This window comes from Pseudopipra pipra, chromosome 4 (genome assembly GCF_036250125.1).
Source record: "Pseudopipra pipra isolate bDixPip1 chromosome 4, bDixPip1.hap1, whole genome shotgun sequence".
Lineage (NCBI taxonomy): Eukaryota > Metazoa > Chordata > Aves > Passeriformes > Pipridae > Pseudopipra > Pseudopipra pipra.
The window spans coordinates 13,779,568-13,801,381 of NC_087552.1; the positions used below are offsets into that span (position 1 = coordinate 13,779,568).

Here is a 21,814-nt window from a genome sequence, read left to right on the forward strand (position 1 = left end):
TCTTCAATTCTGAGAGTGAGAGTGATGCTGCATTCTTAGAAATTACTTTATGATTAACACTATTTTTTGCCTTTTATATTACATTGGGGTTCAAGTAAGTTCAAGTAAGTTTAAGAAGAAAGGGCTACTACGTGTATATAAGCATTTAACACAAAATAGTGTCAAATGTTGGAAGGTTTGCTTTATGTTTTTTAACTCTGAAGTACTAAATACTTGTTCTCCTGAGAAGGTTGGCTCTGGACTAAGTATCATCAGTTCTGGGATGGATCTTGGCTATTCAGTTTGATAATCTGTCTAACTGTCTTCTCTATCTTCTGTTCTTTGTGTGATATGTTCAACTGGCTTAATTCTTCCATGGTTTTTGACAGAAGGGATTTTGCTAAGTATAGTGTTTTTGTAATGTTTTGACAGTTTGGTTCAAAAAAAAAAAATTGCAAAAATTGCAAAGCAGGTTTTTTTCTCACATTTTATGAAAAAGATGTTATTGATGAAAACGTTACTTTCACTATGCAGAATAGTGTTTTTTACATAGCTCTTGTGCTGACCTTCCTCTCCCTTTTACTTATACCAAAACAAAGCTGCACAGAAACATTTCTGTTTTACACATGCAGAGAGGAAACGTACTCTAAATCACTTCCTTTTACATCCAGTTCTCATTTAGTCTTGGCATCAGTCAGTGCACGGCTATGTGCAGCCAATCTTTTCTGTCACTGTACTCCAGGTTCTTGATTTACTGAAGACATTCCTTTTCTGTTACCATTACTTGATAAAAGGTGTTCAGAGGAACACAGAGAACCAAATGTATTCACAGTGTTTTTGTTAAAGTATATATGATGAAATCAACAGCATTTTGGATGCATTTTTATCACTGAATGAAATAGATTCATTTTTAATGGCTGCAGCAGAGGAGTCATCCAATAAATGCACACAAAGAGATACTATCCCGATATTGCAGGAAACAGGATTCTATTCTTCAAACACTTATCACACAAATACCTTTTTCAGGGTCTTCAGATCTTCACATTGATTCTCTTGCAGATAAAAGCTGGTTTAAGCTTCATGTTAATTTATTCTCTCCACAAAGACAGGTGCTGACTGATCCAAATAGTAGTTAGCATTGTGTACAAAAACAGTCTCTAAATTAAGTGTTTTGTTGCATTAAGACCTTAACTGTCATGGATGCTGTTCATTTGTATTGCATAGGGTGGGATGGGGGTTATATCTCTGTCCTGGTCATACTTCATCCAAATATTCAGATCTTTATTTAGAGACTATGAATAAGTCTCCAGGTAGCCATATTGTTAATTCCATTCTTATTAATGCTAATGTGGAAATCAAATGCCCTGTGGTTTACTAATAATTCTTCTGCTTTAAGTATAAAGCTCATTTGTACCTTTATGAAACTTCCATCTGCTGAATCAGTAAACTGATAAGATTCTGTTAACAACAGATGATGATGTCACAGCAGAATGGTTGTAATCAGCAACAAGTAGATACTGCCACTCATATCTTGAGGTGTCTAAAACTGACAACTATCCTGACAGTATCTAGACAAGAGAGCACAAAACTGTAGCTTTGAGTGAACATGTGGCTTGTGTTTATTACGTACAAGTCCTGCTTCCATTTCAAATTTATGCACCACTGCAGACTTTCTACAAACCTTAAGAGTTGTGCTGGAGTGTCCTTTATAAAGCTACAGCATTGAGCAGAATTCCAATTATTTTTAGTACTAAGGATGTATTTTTCTCGTAGCATATATTTGTGGTGATTTCTCTCTCATGGCCTAAAAGGCATAGCTTTATGGGCTGTGAAGGAAAGTGGCATATGCATAATTATGGACTCTTCTCTTGACAAAGAGCTTATGCCACTGAGCATATACTAGTTTTGTATGATGAAATGCTAATTCAGCAGGAACAGAATTTTAATAATTTCCAACATAAGGAAAAGGGAAAACCCTTACTGAGAAACACCCAGTAGCATAAGTAGAGTAAATATATACTTCCTCACCCCTTCACTCCATTTACAATATAAAAATACCTAAGTCTGGAATTACTGGACAATGGTAGCAAATTCATGTTCTGAAACAGCCATCTCTTTTAAGGCTGAGGAAAAGGATATCTGCTTTTCTATCATAATAGAAAGGTAGGACAAGAAAGCCTATATAATTTCATTATACTTCTGTAAGGTTGATATCACCAACAAGCTTTATCTGTAGTACACTACACATTTTTATTGAAGCACAGTGTAATGCAGAGTAGTATACTGTAAGTAGAATAGGACATTAAATTTTAATACTAATATTAATAATAGCTAACAATACCTAAAGGATACTGACTGCTTCATCCATATTTTCCTCCATTTAGTTTTTCAGTATATTTTTTAGTCAATATCAAGACATGTATAGCCTGTCAGAATTTTCAAGTAGTCTAAACTTGTAGCTACATGGGATAGCTTTATTTAGAATACAATTCCTTGATTTTTTTTTTTTTAACTTGGTCTGGTAGTACTGAATTTTCTTTTCTTTAAAAAACACAACTTTATTATTACCATTTGTATATCAGAAAATTTCTGTATTGCTACACTTAATATTTTAATTTAAAAATTCAATTTAAAAATCTAATTGAAAAAATAATTTTTTTTTTAACAGAAAAGTGGGATGTGGAATTACTGTGAGATTAGCTATTGAGGACCCAGCCACACACATTAAGAAAAAATTTAAAGTGAATCATGAGTGTAAATTCACATGCTATTTCTTTGGTTACACATCATCGCTAGTATTTATTGCCCAATTTAAACAATTTCATGTGCCAGACACAGTATATCAGTGTTTTTGCATGCTGAAGTTGGAACTGGTGCTGTACTGATGCCAGCGAATGAAAACTTAATGAAATAAATCTTAGTGTGCATATTGAGAATATTTTTGCAAAGTCCTGCTCAACTCAAAATAACAAACAGATCAACAACAAAACCCACCACCAAACAAATGAACAAAAAACTCCCAAATTTAAAAGGCTTTAATTTCTCTCTAGATGTATTTTTCTCCCTATATTTTGCTGTCTTATTTTATTTCCACAGTCATGTTTACCTGTCTTGAATAAATGGTATATAGACAGTGCAATATTGCATCAACGACCATTTAAAAATCACATGATTTTAGGAAACTTCTCATTTTACACACAGAAAAGATCAGTATTAATAATGGCATTGCTCTTTGTTTATTGGCCGATTCATCTAGTCTATTTTTGATGTGTGATAAACCACTTTTTTATTTATAAAAAGGGAGAATCTTTTCATTAACTATTGTCTTCACAGCAAATACTGTAATTATATTATCATATTGAGAAGTTTATCTTTTTAGTACTTCATCTGTACTGTTGCTACATGCCTCTTTATTTTTAAAGGAAGACATGATGCGCACAGCACCTCACTCTTACTGCCCTGTTTGCATACTAGAAGAAAGCTTCTTAAACAACACCCAGTATATCAGTGTAATTTCAATTTTCTGAGAAGTGTAAATCATTTGAAATATATTGTATTACCAACATATGCAATAAATAAAGAAGAGCTGTTAATCCCATCTTGAGTCTCCTATGCTTTTAACACACTGTGCTTCTTCAGAACCCTTCTTAACCCCTTCACTACTGTTGATAAATTGATTGTACTTTTCATTCCTTAATGTTGTGGTGTTTTGGCCTACTTCTACTGATCCCATTTCTCTTTCCTAATCTTTGTTGTATCTTGCTTCTTCCCATGTTATTGCTGCTTTTTCAAATCTAGGGCCTCTGAACAAACTGAATACACACACTGCAGCGTTTCTTCTCATCTAACACAGTTAGATGTTGCTGTTGATGTTGCTTTCCTCTATTTTGGCCACAGATCCACAGTGGGTCTTTGCTGGTTTTCTGTTTCTGGAGTTGTACCTGAATCAGATGTTTGCAAACATATTCACAGTAGCTTTAACACCTAGTCTCAAATCTTTCTTTTCCATATTTATGGCTACATTTTTTATTTGGATCATTGATGTTGTTCCTGTCCATAAAGAAACCTCAGTCTCAAGGAATTTTTTCTCTGTGTTTCTTGATCAGTCCTTTCAACCCTACTTTCTTTGGTACAATGGCCAGGGTTGGATGTCACCTGTGTGTCAGTATTGAGTTCTTCAGGCATCAGGGGAACAAGGAATCATTTGAACTAGTTGTTTTGTTGTGCAGACACTCACATATTGGTCATCTGTTTGAAATCTGGCCTGGAATGAAGCATGCACTTTTGGGTCATAGGCACTTCTGAGCAACGTGGGATACCACAGTTATAAATGAGCTCTGAAAATTTTGTGCCTGTAAAAAAGGAATTAAAAGTAGATAAAACTCAGTGAACATGCTGAGGACAAGTGAAGAATAAGTAAGTAGTGCTTGCTTTGTGTTTTGAGTAGATAAAACTGAAAAGGAAAGAGAGAGAGCAGACCTGGTGCTTCATGTGTAATCAGAACTAGGTAAGAACTACCTGATCTGATTGGTTTTTTTGATATCTCAGTTAGAAGAGGTTAAGCAAGGACAGTGTTTAAACAAAAAAAAAAAAAAACAAAATAAACCCCCCCAAAACCCAGCACTTACATATATTGTACTTCATCTAATAAGATGTTTTATATGATGTGTTAAAATAGAGTGAACAAAGCAAATGTATAAATATCAATGACTAACCAGTTGAGGTTGAGTTGTTTGCAGGGCTCACCTGGCTACTTGAAAGGCAAACTTCATAAAGGAATGTAGATTGTGTCTGGAGTCTAGGGCAGGGCTACTGGAGAGAGATTAAAAGAAGGCAGAGAATTAACATTTAAGTCCCATTCAAAACACACTAAAATTAGGAAGACTGACTGCCTGATACAATCCTTACAGGATGAGAATGAGGAGGAAGAATGGAGAACTGTGGTGTGATATGGCTGGTAAGATCAAAACCTGTAATATTACATCCAAACACACACACACAGAGGATGAAAAACCTACTTTCTGTAGGAGTTTTGATCTCTTTTGTGGACTTTTGAGTAGAATAAGTGAGAAGTCTGACTTTATGGTGAAAAAAATAGGCATAATTTCTGCCATAAATGTGGCATATACAGAATACATGATTAAAAATACTTTAGTAGGTCTTTCTGTGCAAAGATACTCTGTATTTCCCAAGTGGCGTTTTCTGTGGCCATCCAAATTGACACAGCAAAACCTGTGATTGTTAAATCCAAAGCAGAGGGCTCAGTAAATGCATGTTTATCTCAGAATTCTGACACTTGAATCTTGTGAGAAAATTACAGCTGTGCAAGTGGGAGGATAGCCATTAAATTAATAGCGTTGTTGCCTTAGCCGATGTGCAGGGGTGAGCAGGTCTTGCCTCTGTAGAAGTTTTTGAAGCTGGCAAGAAGACTGAGTGTTTTACCATACTTGTGAATTTCAATTCGTATAATCTCAGCATCTGACTCTTAAGGTCAAATTGTATCTTTAAGATATTATCCTTTTGGATCCTGAGGGAATCAAAGGCGGCATCCACCTTTGAAATGTGCTCTTGTCTGTACCAATCTCTTTGCCTGAGATGGGGTGGAGGTGTGGGGGGCCACTGGTGAGCTGTTGGGATTGCTGGCTCAGAACAATCTCTCTGTCGCATCCTGCTGGTCTTTGGATGCTGTGCCAGCTGCAAATTAGGAGGCAGCCTCCCATCTAATTCTTTTCCTCACCTGCATTTACACAAGTGGAATCATTTAGCTGATTTCAGTAGCCTTGCATCCTAGCACCCTGGAAAAGCTGTCCCTGTAGGTATTCCTGTGGGCAGACAGGGACAGATGCTACATGGAGGTCAAGTTTCCCCTCCACTGACGCCTGCTAACAGGTTCTGTGACAGCACTCATTGTCTTGGAGATGCAAAAGAGAACAATTTGTCTCAAACTGCCATTAGTGTGATTTGTATCTATAAAAGACAAAATGGATGAGATACTGAGCTGTGAGAAATTGTGATATTTTAGGCTCATCAATAATAGAAGGAATGGTGATCAGAAACAAAAGTCTGCCTGTGAAATATAATAAATATGGTTATTTTGTAGGATAGAAATAGACAAATAAAATGGGATATCGGGAAGCAATTCACCTCGTAATATAGAAAATAACATCCTTTCTTTCTGTTGTGCTTTTTAACCTTCTTGCTGTCTGTGCTCTGAAAGAAAAAATGGAAAGAATGCAGTTTGTAACTGTGTGAGCCACTAAGTTATTTAAGTTTCACTGAACTTTTAAGTAATTGTTCTTTGAAAGCAAAATATATATGCTCACTAAGCATTTAGTAATGGTGAGAGTATCTTTTTCCCTTCACCTCAGATGTTTCAGTCTTGACAATTTATTTTCTGTCCTTCTCAATTGGTTGAATATTAAGCAAACATCATTGCAGATGTGTTTAAATGAGCCAGCAAGGATAGTTATGTTTTCATGGCTGAAAAACTTTCGCTTCTTTTTCCCTTAACTTTCTCAGGATGGAGGAAAGAGAATGGCACTGAGGAGTGGGTGTGGGAGAGTGTGTTTAGAAGTTTTCAATTTTATCTAAAAACCAAAATAATGGTGCTTACTTTTTTGTATATGTGAAATGAAAGTTAAGTTCCTATCAGTGTTGAAGCAATGTAATTCCATTGTCTAAATAGTTATGAAAAACAAGAACAAATAGCACTCTAATGCTTACTTTGTCTCTGAGGAATAATCTTTCACATTATGCAAAGGTCTGTGAAACTTAGATGTGTTCTGTTCAAAGTGAGAAGAACAGAAAAATTTGTTTTTGTTTCACATCTGCAGTGTTTACTGTTACTTTGGGGCCCCAGTATTGTAGCTTGCCCAAGTTCATTTAAAGTTCACCTGAAAATTTGAGTCACTGGAATTCACTTTGCTGTGTGAAACCTATACACCTTTTCTGTGACATCCTGAGAAGCAAACCTGATTGCCATGTGTTACTATAAACTTCCTTCCCCCATCTAATTCTGAATGAAGTGCTGGTTCCTAGTTTCTTAAGTTGTCAGTATCAGTCTCATTTGAGAGAAGTTTCTGGTTTAGGTGTTTATACAGAAGGGTGTATACTGGAAATTCCTAGCCTTGGGTTCCTTTCTGATGCCAGGTAATCAAAACTTTAACTGTAGCTGCCAGTACAGAACTTGTAAACATTATGCAGTAAAACCTGGATCTGAAATAGCTTAGTGGTGTAGATGGAGGACAGGGAAAGGAGGAAAGGGGATGTTTTTTCTATACCAACACCAAAGCTTCTCGAAGGGGTTTGAGTGAGCGCTGAAAACATAACAGAACAAGACAAAAATGTAGTGTGCGGGTTTCTTTAAGATGAGTTATATGGATTTGAAGAAGAATTTCATCAGGGTTTGAAACTAAAGCTAATACCGATGTGCTCTATAAAGACTATGAATTTCCTTGCTAATGGGAAAAGGTTTTTTACCTTAATTTTAGAGTAAAACAAAACTGCTGTTTCCTTGCCCTCATTAGGAAGTGGCTGTTGTATCAGTTTGAAGATGGTTCTTGATTATGTGTCATCTTGGTTTGGGGATCTGATCAGATGTGATTAATCCAATAATGCTATTTAGGCTTTGGAAAAATTGGAAAATATGGGGGGGTTTTGTAGTTTTTTTAGGAGTCTGGGTTTTAAAATGAGGAGGCAATCTAGTAGATGACCTGGAAACTGTTCAGTCTGTCCACAAAGCTGAAGTGTTTGTCACTCAGTAGAGGCATTCTGCTTGAAGTTAACTTCAAACTGAATCAGAAGTAATGCTCGGTGTTTATGTTTTTGTTTTTTGTCAAAGACCTTATGGTGCACAGATTCTTAAATACACAGAAAAACATTAATCCAAAAAGAAAAAAAAAAGATTCCATGAAAAATAAAACAGTCTTTACCTTTTCTACTCGCACACTGTTAGGAGCAGATTGTTTTAGGAATGATCTGTGTAACATAGACGAGAGCTGCTCATCAAGACATTTGTGTGTTCTTACCAGTTGTGGTTTTCTGTGTCCCATGACTTTAGTTGCTGTTGGCTGAAGCAATTACATTTGCTAATTATCCATATAACCGAGGTACTATAAGTGGTGGGTTTGAGCTGGTTTAATTAAGATTTAAAATAAACACCTACTGGAACTGCTGTAGTTCAGAAATCCCACTGTAGGGAGCATGAGGTTCCTGAGACCAGTAATTCACACAGTTAGACTAACTTAAAAGCAAGAAATTTTGATGTGCACACAATTCTAAATGTAAAGTGATAAAATATCTGTTCCCATGTAGCTCCATACCACACAACAAGCTGTCAGGTAGCTTAGGAGTGAGGACACAAACAAGTTGTGGCAGGCCTGGCTCACCCAAGCCTTAATGCAGTTATCAAATGTGTTTAAAAAAGTCTCTGTATATCTGTGCTTCCAGGGGAGCTGGCTATGAGTCAGGCTCACTAAGGAATGCAATTTTTATGCTGACACTTTATATATAAACATTGGTTTCAGAGTAATGGGTGTTAATGCTGAACATCTCGTGCATTGTTCTGATAATGACATCAGAAAAAACCACGCTCCAAATGTTTGTGTCTAGCCAGAGGGAGCTGTGAAATTCTTATCTGTCAGGAGCATATTTTTTTTAAAAAGAAAGCCTCTCAATCCCAGGTCTGGTATAAATATCTGGGCTAGTCAAATTTATGCATCTCTCTTCACCTAATGGAAGAAATTTTAAGACTAAGACTGCATAGTGTGAGTCAGATGCAGTCTGTCTTGCAATGACAAAAATTCAAACCTGTTGTGAAATCATTTCACTGTCTGTAACCTTCAATTTGCCGCTGTGTCAGTGTCCATAAACCTCTCACTTTCTGTCTTAGGGCAGGGCTTCCCTCCCCCCTGCCACATCTGAATAAAAAGTGTATGTAAAGTTTCTAATTGGTCTCCTGAGATCAGATTTTGTGTTTGAATGAAGAGCTACATTTATTAAAGTGTTTTGAAGTCTCTAAATGAATTGGTTAGGATGAACCAGTGCTGTCCAGTGACAATGGGCCTTCCAGGGAGATAATGGACAGAAAAATAATATTAATTGTCCCAAGGCAAACCTGACAATCCAAGTTCTCAGCAAGGTCAGTTATCTGTTTTTAATGACCAGCTTCATGGAACACTTGAGTGATGTTCTGTTCAATTGAAAGAGTAATACAATCCAAATCAACTTTACTTTTTTCCTGTCTCCGTCAAAATTGAACTTAGTAGTCCACAGACACGTAACAAGGCTGATTATTCAGATTTTTGGGGGAAAAGGAAGAAATTTATAGTAGAGCAATTAAGAAAATTTAAAAGCTGTGTTTGAAAATAAATGCACAGACAGAGGCACATCTTTACTTTTCCATATCAAAGGCATTTGGGAAAGTCTTGATTTTCATAACTGAATTGTCAACTATTTGAGGATATATCTGGTGTAATACATTGAACTTCTGCGTTCTGTGCTCAACATCATAGTAGAAATCCTAAATTAAAAGCATCTAATTCTGATTTTTATCTCAAATTGCTGTGTATTTTGCTCCATATTCCTAAGGAAACTAAGCTCAGTAGTAGTCATAAAATGGTTATAATGTAGCTTTCTGCATGGTAATTTTGCAAACTTGGGGGAGTTTTTCTAATTTTGTAAAAATTAATAATTTTTAATTTTACAGTTTTGGGGAGGAGCACTGCTCTGCAGTGCTAGCTACAGTGCAAGAATAAACTTGGTTTTGTGTCGTGAAAATTGGCATTTGCTTGGTACTAATGCATTTACTAGATCATGAGAGCAACTCTCCTATCCTTAGGAACCTAGAACTGTGGAAGAACTCCAAACCTTCTGAATACTCTCCATGATACTGAGCCATGTTGGGTCACAGTTTGACTCATAAACTGCTCCGTTTCTTTTGCAACTCCTGTTGAAAGGTTCTCAAGGCCTTTCTTATGCTCAGAGAAAGTTTTAGCACTTGTGAATACACTTATTTGCTCTGTCTAACCAATGATGGAGAGTCTAATTCCTGTGTTTCTTGTCCCACTTCTACATTGATGTAAGTCATCTTATTTTAAAATGAGGTATTTTTTTTCAATACAAATGAGAATGCAGAATCTGCAGGAACTTATAAGCCACTAGTCATAAAGCAGCAGTAATGGCAAGCAGAGACCAGTAGTTGACAGTTAATGTCACAAACATCAGCTGGAGAATTGACCAGTTTTCTTTAATCTGTGGCTTTTTATGGTGGCTTCCTGCACGAAAGAAGGTTTGATACAGTCTTTGAGAGCATTTGAGGATTCATGTAGATCTATGACAATGAGCCTAAAAGGGCAAGAATTTATATTGAAAAATTAGGCTGGCAGTGTTTTATCAGTATTCTTATGTTTTACCAACCTTGGTTCCTCTCTTTTTTCCACTCCCTCTTCCCTTCCCTTCTTCTGTACAACAGGGATTTGGGAAACAAGTGGATGTGTCATATATTGCCAAACATTACAACATGAGCAAAAGCAAAGTTGACAACCAGTTCTACAGCGTGGAAGTAGGTGACTCGACCTTCACAGTTCTCAAACGCTACCAGAACTTGAAACCCATTGGCTCTGGGGCTCAGGGAATAGTTTGGTAAGTATCAGCAGTTTCTCTTATGCTTTTATACAGATTTGTGTTTTGCATTTCTTCACAGTTTGCTAGCCACAGACATCATCTAAAATTGCAAAAATAGCAGTCAGGCAACAGACGTCCTGAGGCAGAAGGAGCCCAGTGGTTTGCTAATAAATTCTCCAGCTGGTGAGAGTGATAGTACTAGGTTTGTTTCTCCACATAGCAAGAGAGCAGGAGAAAGATGTTATCATAATTGACAACTGTGGCACTATTTCCAGAGGCAGTGCAGATAATATCCCAAGTAAACCCTGTAATTTTAGTATTTGTACAGTAAAAATCACTGAGAGCTATATAGAAACTTGTCACATCCCATAGCATTCTCAAGTATTCAAAGTGGAAGCTTTTTGAATCGAGGTAACTGCTAATGTTTCCTTTATTTCTTAAAAGTGATGTCTCAGTGATACGAATAATGGGAACAGAAGACACAAATTCAGTAGCTCTCCGAAATAATGCAAAAGGCTTATGGAATTTGAGATTAGTATGTTACAAAGTTGTGATATCCTGATTGGCTTTTATAGCTGTATTTTTAGACAGGGCTTTTAAATTTTTGTGCCTTGTGTTTAAATGTCTCTGTGCAGGCATTTGTTAGCTGTTTCATTATGAGGCATTAGGGTAATTAAAACAATCTTTTATCTATAACTTCATCAGAGATGGAGTCTTAATTCCATCTGTCATCTCTATCACTGCTCTTTTCTGGCTTTGATATGCTGTGGGTTACCTTACAGGTGGAGGCAGTGGTAAAGCAACAGGTTCCTTTAAACTAGTGGCACATGGACTTCCGTGGATCATTGGCATTGGCACTGTAATTGGCAGTGTAACAACACTGACAACACATCCTTAGGTCTCAGTCTATCCCTTCCACTGTTTGTTATACTTTGAGACCATGCAAGTCCAAAGACTGATCTAAATTATTAAGTACCTTATTTCGTATCTTAAACACAAAAGGGCTAAGTGGTAGTTTAAAATCAGCTTTAGGAAAGAAGCATACTCTGAGTTGAGAACTAGTAATATTAATTTTCCACTATTTGTCCAAATCCATATTTGTCCAAATCCAAAACCAGATTGTTTTTCTTCCTACTTACTATTCTCTATTCCCTTTACAGGCGAATCAGTTCTTGTTGAACCTCTCTGCAACTGAATTGCTGTAATGGTCAATTATGAGCAGCAAAACCCCATAGAAGTTAAGCTAAATAAAATCAATAACAGGCTGTGAATTTTTCCCTCATACTGTGAGTTGACAGCAAAAATTAAGAATCTCTTAGGAAATAAAATCTAAACAGAAAACATGTAAGTTCAAGAGAAAGTTAATGTAAGTCCCCTGAGATGGCTGAGCAGCGTGGAGAGGCCATAAAACACCTTTTACAGTTTGATGATATAGAAGTATTTCACGATAGATGGGAAAGATAATGAGTATTTTTCCTTAGTTTGTGTTACATTGTAACCTCCCTTTTGTGAGGCATAATTTACCAGAGATACAGTAACCATCTACAAACAAAGCATGAATAATCAATAATGAAGTGATTAATTAATGAAAAAACAGTTGTGAGATAAATATATGTAGTTTAGCTAAGAGAAATCAATACATGATGAAAAACCTCCTGAGTTGTGTAACTTTCTATTTGCCTAATAATAATAGATAGTAATAATAAGTTTACTCAGTAAATTTTAAGAGTATAAGTTTCTACTGTAGAAACTTACACTTATTTTAGAAGCTGTAGCTATTTTGGTGGGTATAGAGTTACATCTAGAAAAAGCTGATGAAAGGAAAAAAAATACTGAAAACCTACCTGTTTGTGGAGTGCTGCTTGCTCTGGCAGGGAACTATTTTGTCCTGCTTGTCTTGTTCTTTTGCAAAGAACCCAGAGGTACCAAGAGGTAATTGGAGAGCCAGAGGGAGGTGCAGGAGTGACCTGATGTTTTTCAGGCTGCTCTGGAAGTGGGTGTTGCAGGGTTCCTAGGCAAAGGCACAGAGTACTGAGATCTTTCTCATACAATTCTATAAATAGGTGTCAACATAAGCAGGAGACTTTCAGTGGAAACTAATTTATGTTGTGGAACAGAAGCAGGCATAGGAAGCAGGGAATGTGTTTATAGAGAAGTGGGGACTTGATTTCACTTGATTATTCTGAAAATTACATCAAAGACAAAATTATTTTCTTGATATAGGAGCATTAAAGATATTAAGGTCTCTGGGAGATGTTAATTTACTAAATTACGTGAAAAAGAGAAAACCACATGGTGTGATTGTTATAATTGTCATTGTGCCCATGTGAAATAATTATAAACTCAGTGAGAAAATGGTATTGGCTATAGAGACATAGAACATTTGATGTCTATGGAAATGAGTCTTTGGGAGCTTTCAATGAGTTTTGTGTTAACTATGTTCACAAAATTATTTTTGCCAGCTGAAAGAAAGATATAAATAGCTGCTTGGAATCTCTTGAGCAGGGAAGTTCCTCTTTGCCCTACAAAAACTACTCTTAATATGAGTGTAGGCTGCTTGCTTACTGTACATCACACTGACATCAGTGAGAAAGACTATATAGGCTGTGTTTGCATATGATTATCATGTTGTTACAGGCGTGATGACAATGGGGCATAGCTGAAACAGAGCTTGTAGTTTATTAGACCAAGCTGTAGTTTTAAAAACTGTGCAAGCTTTTAACCACGCTGTGATAGAAATGAAAAACTGTTTTCTGAGTTTAATGAGATACATGCCAATTAAACCACTGATTGAAGAGGTAGGTGATACCCCTCTGCAGTGTCAGAAGGGAGTTGGCAACTACTTTATTTTGCAAGGGGGACTGAGAGAGACAGATCACTTTCAGCCTGCATTTGTGGATGGTTTAGATGACAATGGATGGAGAGGAGTTCTCATGTTCTGTAAAATCATCAGAAATATGCTGATGTTGGAGTGGGTGTTTCTTTGTGTTTTAAATGAATGCTTTTTGCCTGGAAGCAAGGTAATTGATTTGTAGGTTTTCTGCTGTGGTTTGCAAGCTATCATTTTTTATGTTGCCTGTGATGTTTTTGATAGTCTGTGATGTCTAGAAAAATGATGTTGTACAGAAATATTTCAAAAGCAGTTTGAAGGGGCTCTGATAATTTTTGAATTTATGATAGAAGCAAGGGTGAAGTCCAAGTTTTTATGGCAGATAGGGAAGACATCACTTACAGGCTTGAGGATACAAGTAATTAAAATCTTAGAAGTAGCTTATGAAGACATTTGGCCTGGTTTATGACCACATTGGTGCCTCTACCTGTGTGCAGTATTAGGAGAAAGTGTTAGCTTTGAAAACAAAGTTGTCTGGGTGAACATCAAACAAATGGGTCTGATGATGCATTTCAGCTGAAATCCTGGATGTTTATCTTGCTCTTTTCTTAAGAGTAGACAGGCTTTTATGCTGCGTAATATTGAAATGTGGTCTAATGATGTGTCAGCTAGACCCAGGGGAGTGTTAGCTGGGAAGTTGTCATGGTTTGAGATAGTCCCCAAATCCAATTCCCTAGTTCCATCCCCCCTCCCACATCTCAACCTAATGTGAGATGGGCTTTTCCAGACAAAACACACCAGACTCAAAGTGGGGGAAAGGGAATATATTACAATGACTGTACAAATAAATACTATGTCACATTATACACACGATTATAACTATCTCTACCATGACATATAGTATTTACAGTGGATCAGGTCTCCTCTCCCCTCCAAATAAAAGTCCAGGAGGGAAAGAAGGACAGATCCCTTCCAGTCCTTAAGCAGCAGCATCTTCTGAGGCAGCAGTCTGTCTGTCTTCTCCACATGCAGCAGCTGATAGCTGGCTTTCTGCCAGCACTCAACGAGGGAGATATCAAATTCCCTCGGCCCCATCGCCTCAACCGAGGGGTCTTCCGTGGGCTTCGTAACCCCAGACAAGGTCGTATCACCACGTCATATCACGAAGACACAGGGGGGTCTTCGTGAAGGTCTGGTATCTTCAGGAGACTCAGCTCCTTGCTTGCAGGGCCTCTGTGCTCTGCCTCTCAGGCTGCCACCGTGGCAGCAGTGCAAGGGGGGGGAAGAACCAAGGTCAACTCCCCCTACATTCCATCTGGCTGTCCCGGTCCAGCTCCGGGACGTCTCTTGAGCTTCTCAGCTCCTCTCTCTCTCCGGTGCTGCTGTACTCCAAGGCTCCTCTAAAATAGGAGTCCATGTCCCTCTTCTCCAAGAGGGTCTCCAAGGGAGTTTTGGGGGGCTCTGGTACAGTCTTACCCCAAACTCTGTCTCTCAGCTGCTGGCTCTCTTTCTCCTGGCTCTGTCTTCCAGGAGTCTTCTCTGCGGTGCTGCATGTTTCTGTTGCTCCTTCAGTTCAGGTCTTATCTCCTGGCTCTCTGCCACCGTTTCTCTGGTCAGTCCCAGCTGCTGTTTTGTGCCCATGGAGAAAACATTCTCCCGGCATAACTACAGGCACCTAGCCCAGCTTTATGCTGTTCCAGGTCCCTGCAGCCCCCCAGCTGGGGCTGGGAGGGGGCCAGAGGCCCCAAGGGGCACAGAGCCCCTTCCTCGTGGCTCACAACATGGCCACCTCTCCTACAACCAAAAACTACAACTCTTCTCTTCCGGTCTGGTTGTGATATGTTTACATTTCTGCAGGAGCGCCCATTGGGCAGAACTTCAAAACTTCTAGGGGTTTCCAGCCCTTGGGGTCTACCACTTCTCTTAGCCTCTGGGGGAAAACAAGGTCCAAACCACGACAGAAGTGCTTCGTGCTGTCTCTAGTTTATGCGGGAACTTTTTGTGTGAGTAATGTTTGAGTGGGGTGTATGGGAGCAGGAATTATGGTTTTATGATAGTTTCGAAGAGTACTTGTCGCTTCTCAGCGAATGTGTTATAAATTTAGAAAGACACCTCATCTACGGATATCGAGGAGACTGTATATATATTCCTGAAGTAGTAAATTGGGCAATGCATTGTGGGTTTTTTCCCTTGAATTAGTGGTTTGATTATATTTTTGAGCCTGAACGTGAAGAAGATAGCAGAGCCTTTTTGTGTTCCCTGTAATAGGTAGAGCCTGCAAGTCAACAAATAGCTTGCTATGTTGCCTAAGGATACTGTAGGTTGTCCTTTGCTTTTTTAACTGTAATTTGGTGGTTGAATCTTAAGGAGTGCAGTTCCTGTCAGAACTGATAGTATGTGGTGAGTTTGGTTACTTCCATTCCAGTTACACAGTTGCATCTTGCACCTTGTCCTTAAGGTCCTGTTGGCTGGCACTGCAGATTTATCCTATTCTATTAAAGATTCTTCCAATTGTATCCATTAGTTCAACTAGTATTGTCTTTCTCGTGCTGTTGTGTGCTTTGCTGATGTGCTTTGACATCCTACTCCTGAGGAGGTTTTTGAAGACAACCTTTAGAGAGTTTTACAAGTATGTTCTAGGAGAGTAATGTAGGAAATAACTGTCAGTTTGTACTATGAACTACTGCTGTACTGTTAATGAAATAAGCATGTCAATTTAAACAAATTCTCTGATGTTTCCCAGTGCTGATATCATCTCATACTGTGGCAACACATGGTGATTTTTAATTTTTTTTCTTCTCAGAACGAGTGATTTAAACTATTGCCAGATTTTTTTTTTTCATTTTGGGTAGTTCTTAAATGTTGAAATACTATAAGTTGAACTCACAGCAAGCTTCAAACCTCACTTGTTCATTTGTACATTGCAGGATTTTTCCCCAACTCCCAGTTTGTGTTCTCATTGTACTATTCTTTGGATTTTCTAGTGTGTCTGCTCTGAAGTGCCAAAAACTTAATTGTATGTATCTGGTTATCCACTGATCATCATCAGATGTACATCTGGAATAGAATGTTCTGCTTTGTGGTTCTAATATGCCTATGCCTTGATTCTTCAGAAAGATAGAAATTCTCCTATTGTATTTGGAATCTTGGATTACCAGCATATGAATTTTAAGGTGCTGAGAGACTCCCAGCGGGTACAGCAAAGTCTGAGTATCTCTCTGGATTTGAGCTCCAGAATATGGAGTGAAGGTGCTTATTTAAGTTGGAAAGATTTTTGTTTCTTAAGGTTATATTATTAAAAATTGCATGTTAACACATATTCAGAGACAGTTTGCTTGGATATGAAGTAAGACGAAGAGATAATGTCTTCTAGTGCTCTTGCGAATGACTCAGTGAAGAACTGAGCTTGGATATATAAGAAACCAATTTTAGGGTTATAGAGAACTGTTGCCATATGACAAACTATATATAACGTCTGAAAAATGCAATAAGTGGACTGTCTTAAAGAATAAGCAGATTGTAGCCCTTGTTTGCTTTGATTCCTACAACTTCTGCTATCTACTACTTCTACTATCTTTAATAGAAGTGGGAAAAAAGCAGAAGAAAAGGTATATATCCAGTAGCAAGGAGATGACTGAGGCAGGATCAAGACCCATTTTTATATGAGAGAGGAACCTGAGATCTAGTGTTTGAGCAAAAACTATTATTGTATCTTTTTTTTTTTAAGGTCTGACATGGAATTGCTTTACAAAAAATATTTCTCAATTTTTTTTTTGGTAATGTCCTTTTTCTACCTAACTGCAGAGGTTCCTGATAGGCAGGAAGTCACCAAGTATTTCACGTTTGTCTTATCATGTTTCATTTCCCTTTGATAGTACCCTGAAATCTAAAATCCAAACTGTAATGGTAATCAGAAATTATATGTAATAAAACATGCCACACTATTCTCTCCTAACAAAGATGTCAGACTCTGTCTCTAAAATACTCAGACTGCCTATATTTCTGACTATGTCTTTTTTTTCCTTCCTTTCTCCTTAAAGAACTGTTTATTTCCGTGGCTACAACAGTTAAGCAAGCAAAATTTTTCCATACTTATATTCTGCAAGTTTATGGGAAAAAAAGTCAATGAGTTTGTGTAGACACTATCTCTGCACAATCTGTTTTGTGAACCCTGACAGCAATACTCTCTTTGCTTGGTCACAAATTCAGCACCGCAAAGGCACTGACAGCCAGGATTTTCGGTTGGGTCGGTGCAGCTTTTGGGCATAGAGCAGGTTTGTTCATAGCCGTGACTGGATAAGCATCTATCATCCTCTTACAGGCACGAAAAAATGTATCAGCTGTTTGTAAAATCTGTGTCTGCAGAGAAGTAACTGATGTTTGTGTAACTTAAGCTCTTTCTGTGTTGGCTGATTAGAAACTCAACTTAATTTACACTTTCTGCTATCAGGCGGTAGTGTTTTATAACTCTCTTTACAGATGTCAGGTATCTATTTGCTCCTACCCTGTCAAAAACTTCCTTTTGGTCACTGACAGATCTCTCTTTTCTCACATTTGTACCATGTCACTACTACAGTGCAGATTGGACAGATTTTTTTCAAGAGTCTACTTGCTTCTCCTATTGTGTCAGATTGTCTGCCTGGAATTCAGTCACAAACAAATTTCAATTCAAGGAAGAAACCAGGATTAGATTTAGATACTGTCAGTGCATTGCAGCCATTCCTTAACTGACTTCAGGTTTATCCTTTTACATCATTCACCTGAAATCCTGTCACCACTGAACTGAACACTGTTGCATCATCATCACTGGTTACCATGTGTTTAACATGAGAACAAGTGCACAAAACACTTCTGTTCCCTCATAGGAACACGGGATTTCTCCTGTGACAGGAGAATGGCTGTGACCATAAGGAATCAGGGAGGTAGGGCTATAGGAGAGAACATCTAAATAAAAGGGCAAGTATCAAAACAAGAAAGCAATGGAACCAGAAATAGAAACAACAGAGCCAGCCTGGAAGTATAGCAGCTCAGATAATTTGATTTTCTTTGTCAGTATATATTGTTGATATTTAATCTCTGATATTAGTATAGTCTACAGATTTCTAGAGTGCTCTACAGACAGCAAAATATTGTCCCTTGTCTCCTAAAAAACAGTGACAGCCAAAAAAATAGTTGTGCAGAATAGACAATATGAAGCAAGAGATTCTGTGTGAAGTCTGGGTGAAGTTTGTGAACAATGTCTGGCATGACATGAGTGGGAAAACTCACCAGAATGGGCAAGAGTGGGTAAAAAAAGAGACAGTTACAAAGGGAAGCAGAAAGGAGGAAGACTGAGAGACAGGAGTCCCTTTGCAAGTAGCAAACAGGACATGGAGGTGTTTGGTTTTCGGGGGTTTTTTTGATTTTTTTTCTTTTATTCTTTTCTGGATTCATGGTCTTACACATTTTCATCCAAAATTGATTGGTGTCCATTTACAAATAGGAAATAAGCTTTGTAGCTCTCTGGGGTCACTAATTCACCATTAGGCACAGGAGGGGGTAGAATTTCCGATTCCAACAAATATTATATTTTAAGATTATGTCTACACATCTACATCTTGAAATTTCTGGTATAATAAGGCAACACAAAAACCCAAGGAATTTTTAATCTTATTTGTGTCGAATAGGGATATTATGTGTTATTATGTAGCAGGTGTCCTTACAAACCACCAGTTTTACCTGCTGGCATCTTAGCTGTGTCAGAGATGTCCCTCAGAATGAGAGATCGTAGGCACACACAGTGCTGCTTGCTCCTGCCCCTCCCAAAATGCCCCGACAACAAAAGAAGGGATGCTTCCCCACAGGGCAAAAGCCTTTAGCTCCCAGAATTCCCAGATGGTCTCCCATCCGAGTACTAACTGGGCCTGACCCAGCTTAGCTTCCGAGATCAGATGGGATCAGGTGTTCTCAGGGTGGTATGGCCCCGTAGGCGCCCCAAAAGTTGACAGTGCTGCTCTTCTCTGACAGCCAACACACCACCACCCACAGCTACACCACTAAGCACCCACGACACATAGATGGGCACCACGGGCACCTACACCCAATCACGAGTCCCTAATTTGGCACACACCGTCCTGTCCCCCCCTCAGCTGTCACCACGACCCTCACTAAAACACACCCAGTGCCGCTCACTCCAGCCCCTCCCAAAAGGCCCAGCTGGACAAGAGTGGTCAGTGAGTTAGAGCAACCTTGGTCAGGTGAGTTACTGTCAGCACAGGGGCAAGGTATGGACTCCCTTTGGCTGGGAGGGTAAAAGTGACATATGTGGCAGCACTGACTTTCTTCCCTCCCACAACTGCACCAAGTGATGTTTTGGCCTCTCTGATCTTCTGTTTCTGTCTGCTTAGAATGGCCTTGCACAGATAGCAGGGTTAGTTTGGTTAGTTTTGGAAACCAGAATCTGAGTAGCCTTTTAGGGTTAACTTTTTTGCTTTTTTTCCCCTTTCGTGATTATCACATTGTAGGTGAAGGCTCGCTGACAATACGCTTTTATTCCTTGGTTGAATTTTGACTTTTAATCAGTTCAGAAATGAAGAAAAAAGGTTGTGAAATAGTGTTTCTTATTCACCAAAGTGACAGCTTTTGTTCTGTTTGTCAGGCAAGCGAGCAAGTCTTTTAAATTATGGTTTTGAGGTAGTTATGGGAGATAGTAGCTGGTTTCTATTCCAGTTTGTAGATCCAAAATTAGCAGATTTATCATGTGACTGACAGTTTGAATGTGCTAGGTACTCAAATTCTGCCAGGTGCACGGACTCTGATCTGGAGTCACTATTTCCCTGGTCTCGTAAATTGCTGTTAAATGAGGAAACTGGACTTTATCTGGTTTTGCTGTTTCACAGACTTGAAAATTTGTTCAAAACTTATGTACCCTGCTGACAGTTGAGAGCACCGAATGTGAGAATATCTTTGCCAGATTCAGTGTTTTATATCTATTCTCCAGATGTTGAGCAAACATCTACTCAGTATGGTGTAACTACAAATCAAGCTTAAATTTCTTTTACCCATGTATTTTCTGTCACTGAATATTGAGAGGCACCTCCAGCTCTGATCCATTTTTCAGTTTTTTTACCTTACTCTGTCTTCAGTAAGTTCTTGAGCACACAAAGAGTGAGTAGTGTAGCATACTTTGGAAACCATGAGATAGTCATCTCTTATGTGTGTCACATGTAAGGGAAGGCATATTGGTCTAGAACCCTTCTAAAGCAGAATGAGTAAAAAACTTGGCTCCTTTCACTGACCAGGTTGAATTTCCTCAGCTGGCAGTTAACAAAAGCTACTGTCAGCTAGCAGACTGTACAGTGAGTTAGTGACAAGAGACATGCAGAAGCAGGAAGTACTGGTTTTACAGTTCTATTCAGAAAAGTATTATACGGCAGAGTTGCTTTGAGAGCCAAGTATGAAGAATTAGAGCATATATAGATGAGAAGTATGTCAACATACTTCATATTCAGCATCCTCATGAATATTTTAATCTCCAGGCAAACTAAAATGACACCCATTACGAGTGGTGAGCCAGGCGATGTGTGAACTGTACAGCTGTTTCCACATTGCCTTTCCTACTCTATCCCTGCAGTGTCTTTGTGAGTGAGAATGCTATGGGAAGAGTTTTTATCTTGCATCACTGTACAGAACTTCTGGATTCCAGAATGGTTCTTGTTAGGGCATCACCAGCTCATGTAATTAGAAAGGTAACTCAACTAACTTTTACTGTAAATATGATCACTAAAAATAAGTGTTCCAGCCTTTTTTATCCATGATACTTCTTTTATATTGTCTTATGGCTCAAGCAACTTCCTTCAGACCACCAGGTTGGATGGGGCTGTGAACCTGGTCTAGTGGAAGATGTTAGATGGAAGGGGGTGAGAACTGGATGATCTTTAAGATCCCTTCCAACCCAAACCATTCTACGATTCTATGAGTGCATGTGCATATCTGAACAAGTTCTTTAAGAGCATAAATATGTAGGCATATTGTGTCACAGATCTGACTGGTGAAATATTCCTGTCGAAGTAGTTTCTTCTAGCTGTGGCAAGGGCTTGTCTGTTGGACTCCCATTTCAATAACCACAGTTATGAGTGGTCATGTGAGCAGTTCTTACTCCTTTTTTTAATTTCCGTACGTTTTCAGACAGAAATGTATGTAGAGGTCTTTATATCACCTTTTCTTGTTCAATGTACGGGTCACCAGAGAGCTTTGGCATAATTTCTGACAAAATGTAGCACAACAGAAATGTATTTTCATTTAATCAGGGCCTTTAAGGAGCTTTGCAAAGGAGTATTTTGCAAAGTGGGAAATAAAACAAGGATGTAGTGAAGTTAATAAACCTGTATTACAAAGCTATAG

The 21,814-nt window shown here is 38.3% G+C and overlaps 1 protein-coding gene, 1 long non-coding RNA gene and 1 pseudogene across 9 annotated transcripts in view; 1 reads left to right on the forward strand and 2 right to left on the reverse strand.

The window, feature by feature from the left end:
* Positions 1-21,814, forward strand: part of MAPK10 (mitogen-activated protein kinase 10) — a 157,720-nt gene that overhangs the window by 70,910 nt on the left and 64,996 nt on the right. For all 8 annotated transcript variants that reach the window (XM_064651670.1, XM_064651675.1, XM_064651677.1 and 5 more), the window contains one exon: positions 10,451-10,620. In XM_064651670.1, coding sequence (XP_064507740.1) covers positions 10,451-10,620 — 170 coding nt within the window. The remainder of the gene's footprint in view (positions 1-10,450; positions 10,621-21,814) is intronic.
* Positions 3,977-12,604, reverse strand: LOC135412787 (uncharacterized). Its single transcript, XR_010429950.1, has 3 exons — positions 12,447-12,604; positions 6,124-6,189; positions 3,977-4,331 (listed from the first exon to the last, which is right to left on the reverse strand). It is a non-coding gene; the product is annotated as an uncharacterized LOC135412787 (long non-coding RNA).
* Positions 19,282-19,402, reverse strand: LOC135413903 (5S ribosomal RNA; annotated as a pseudogene).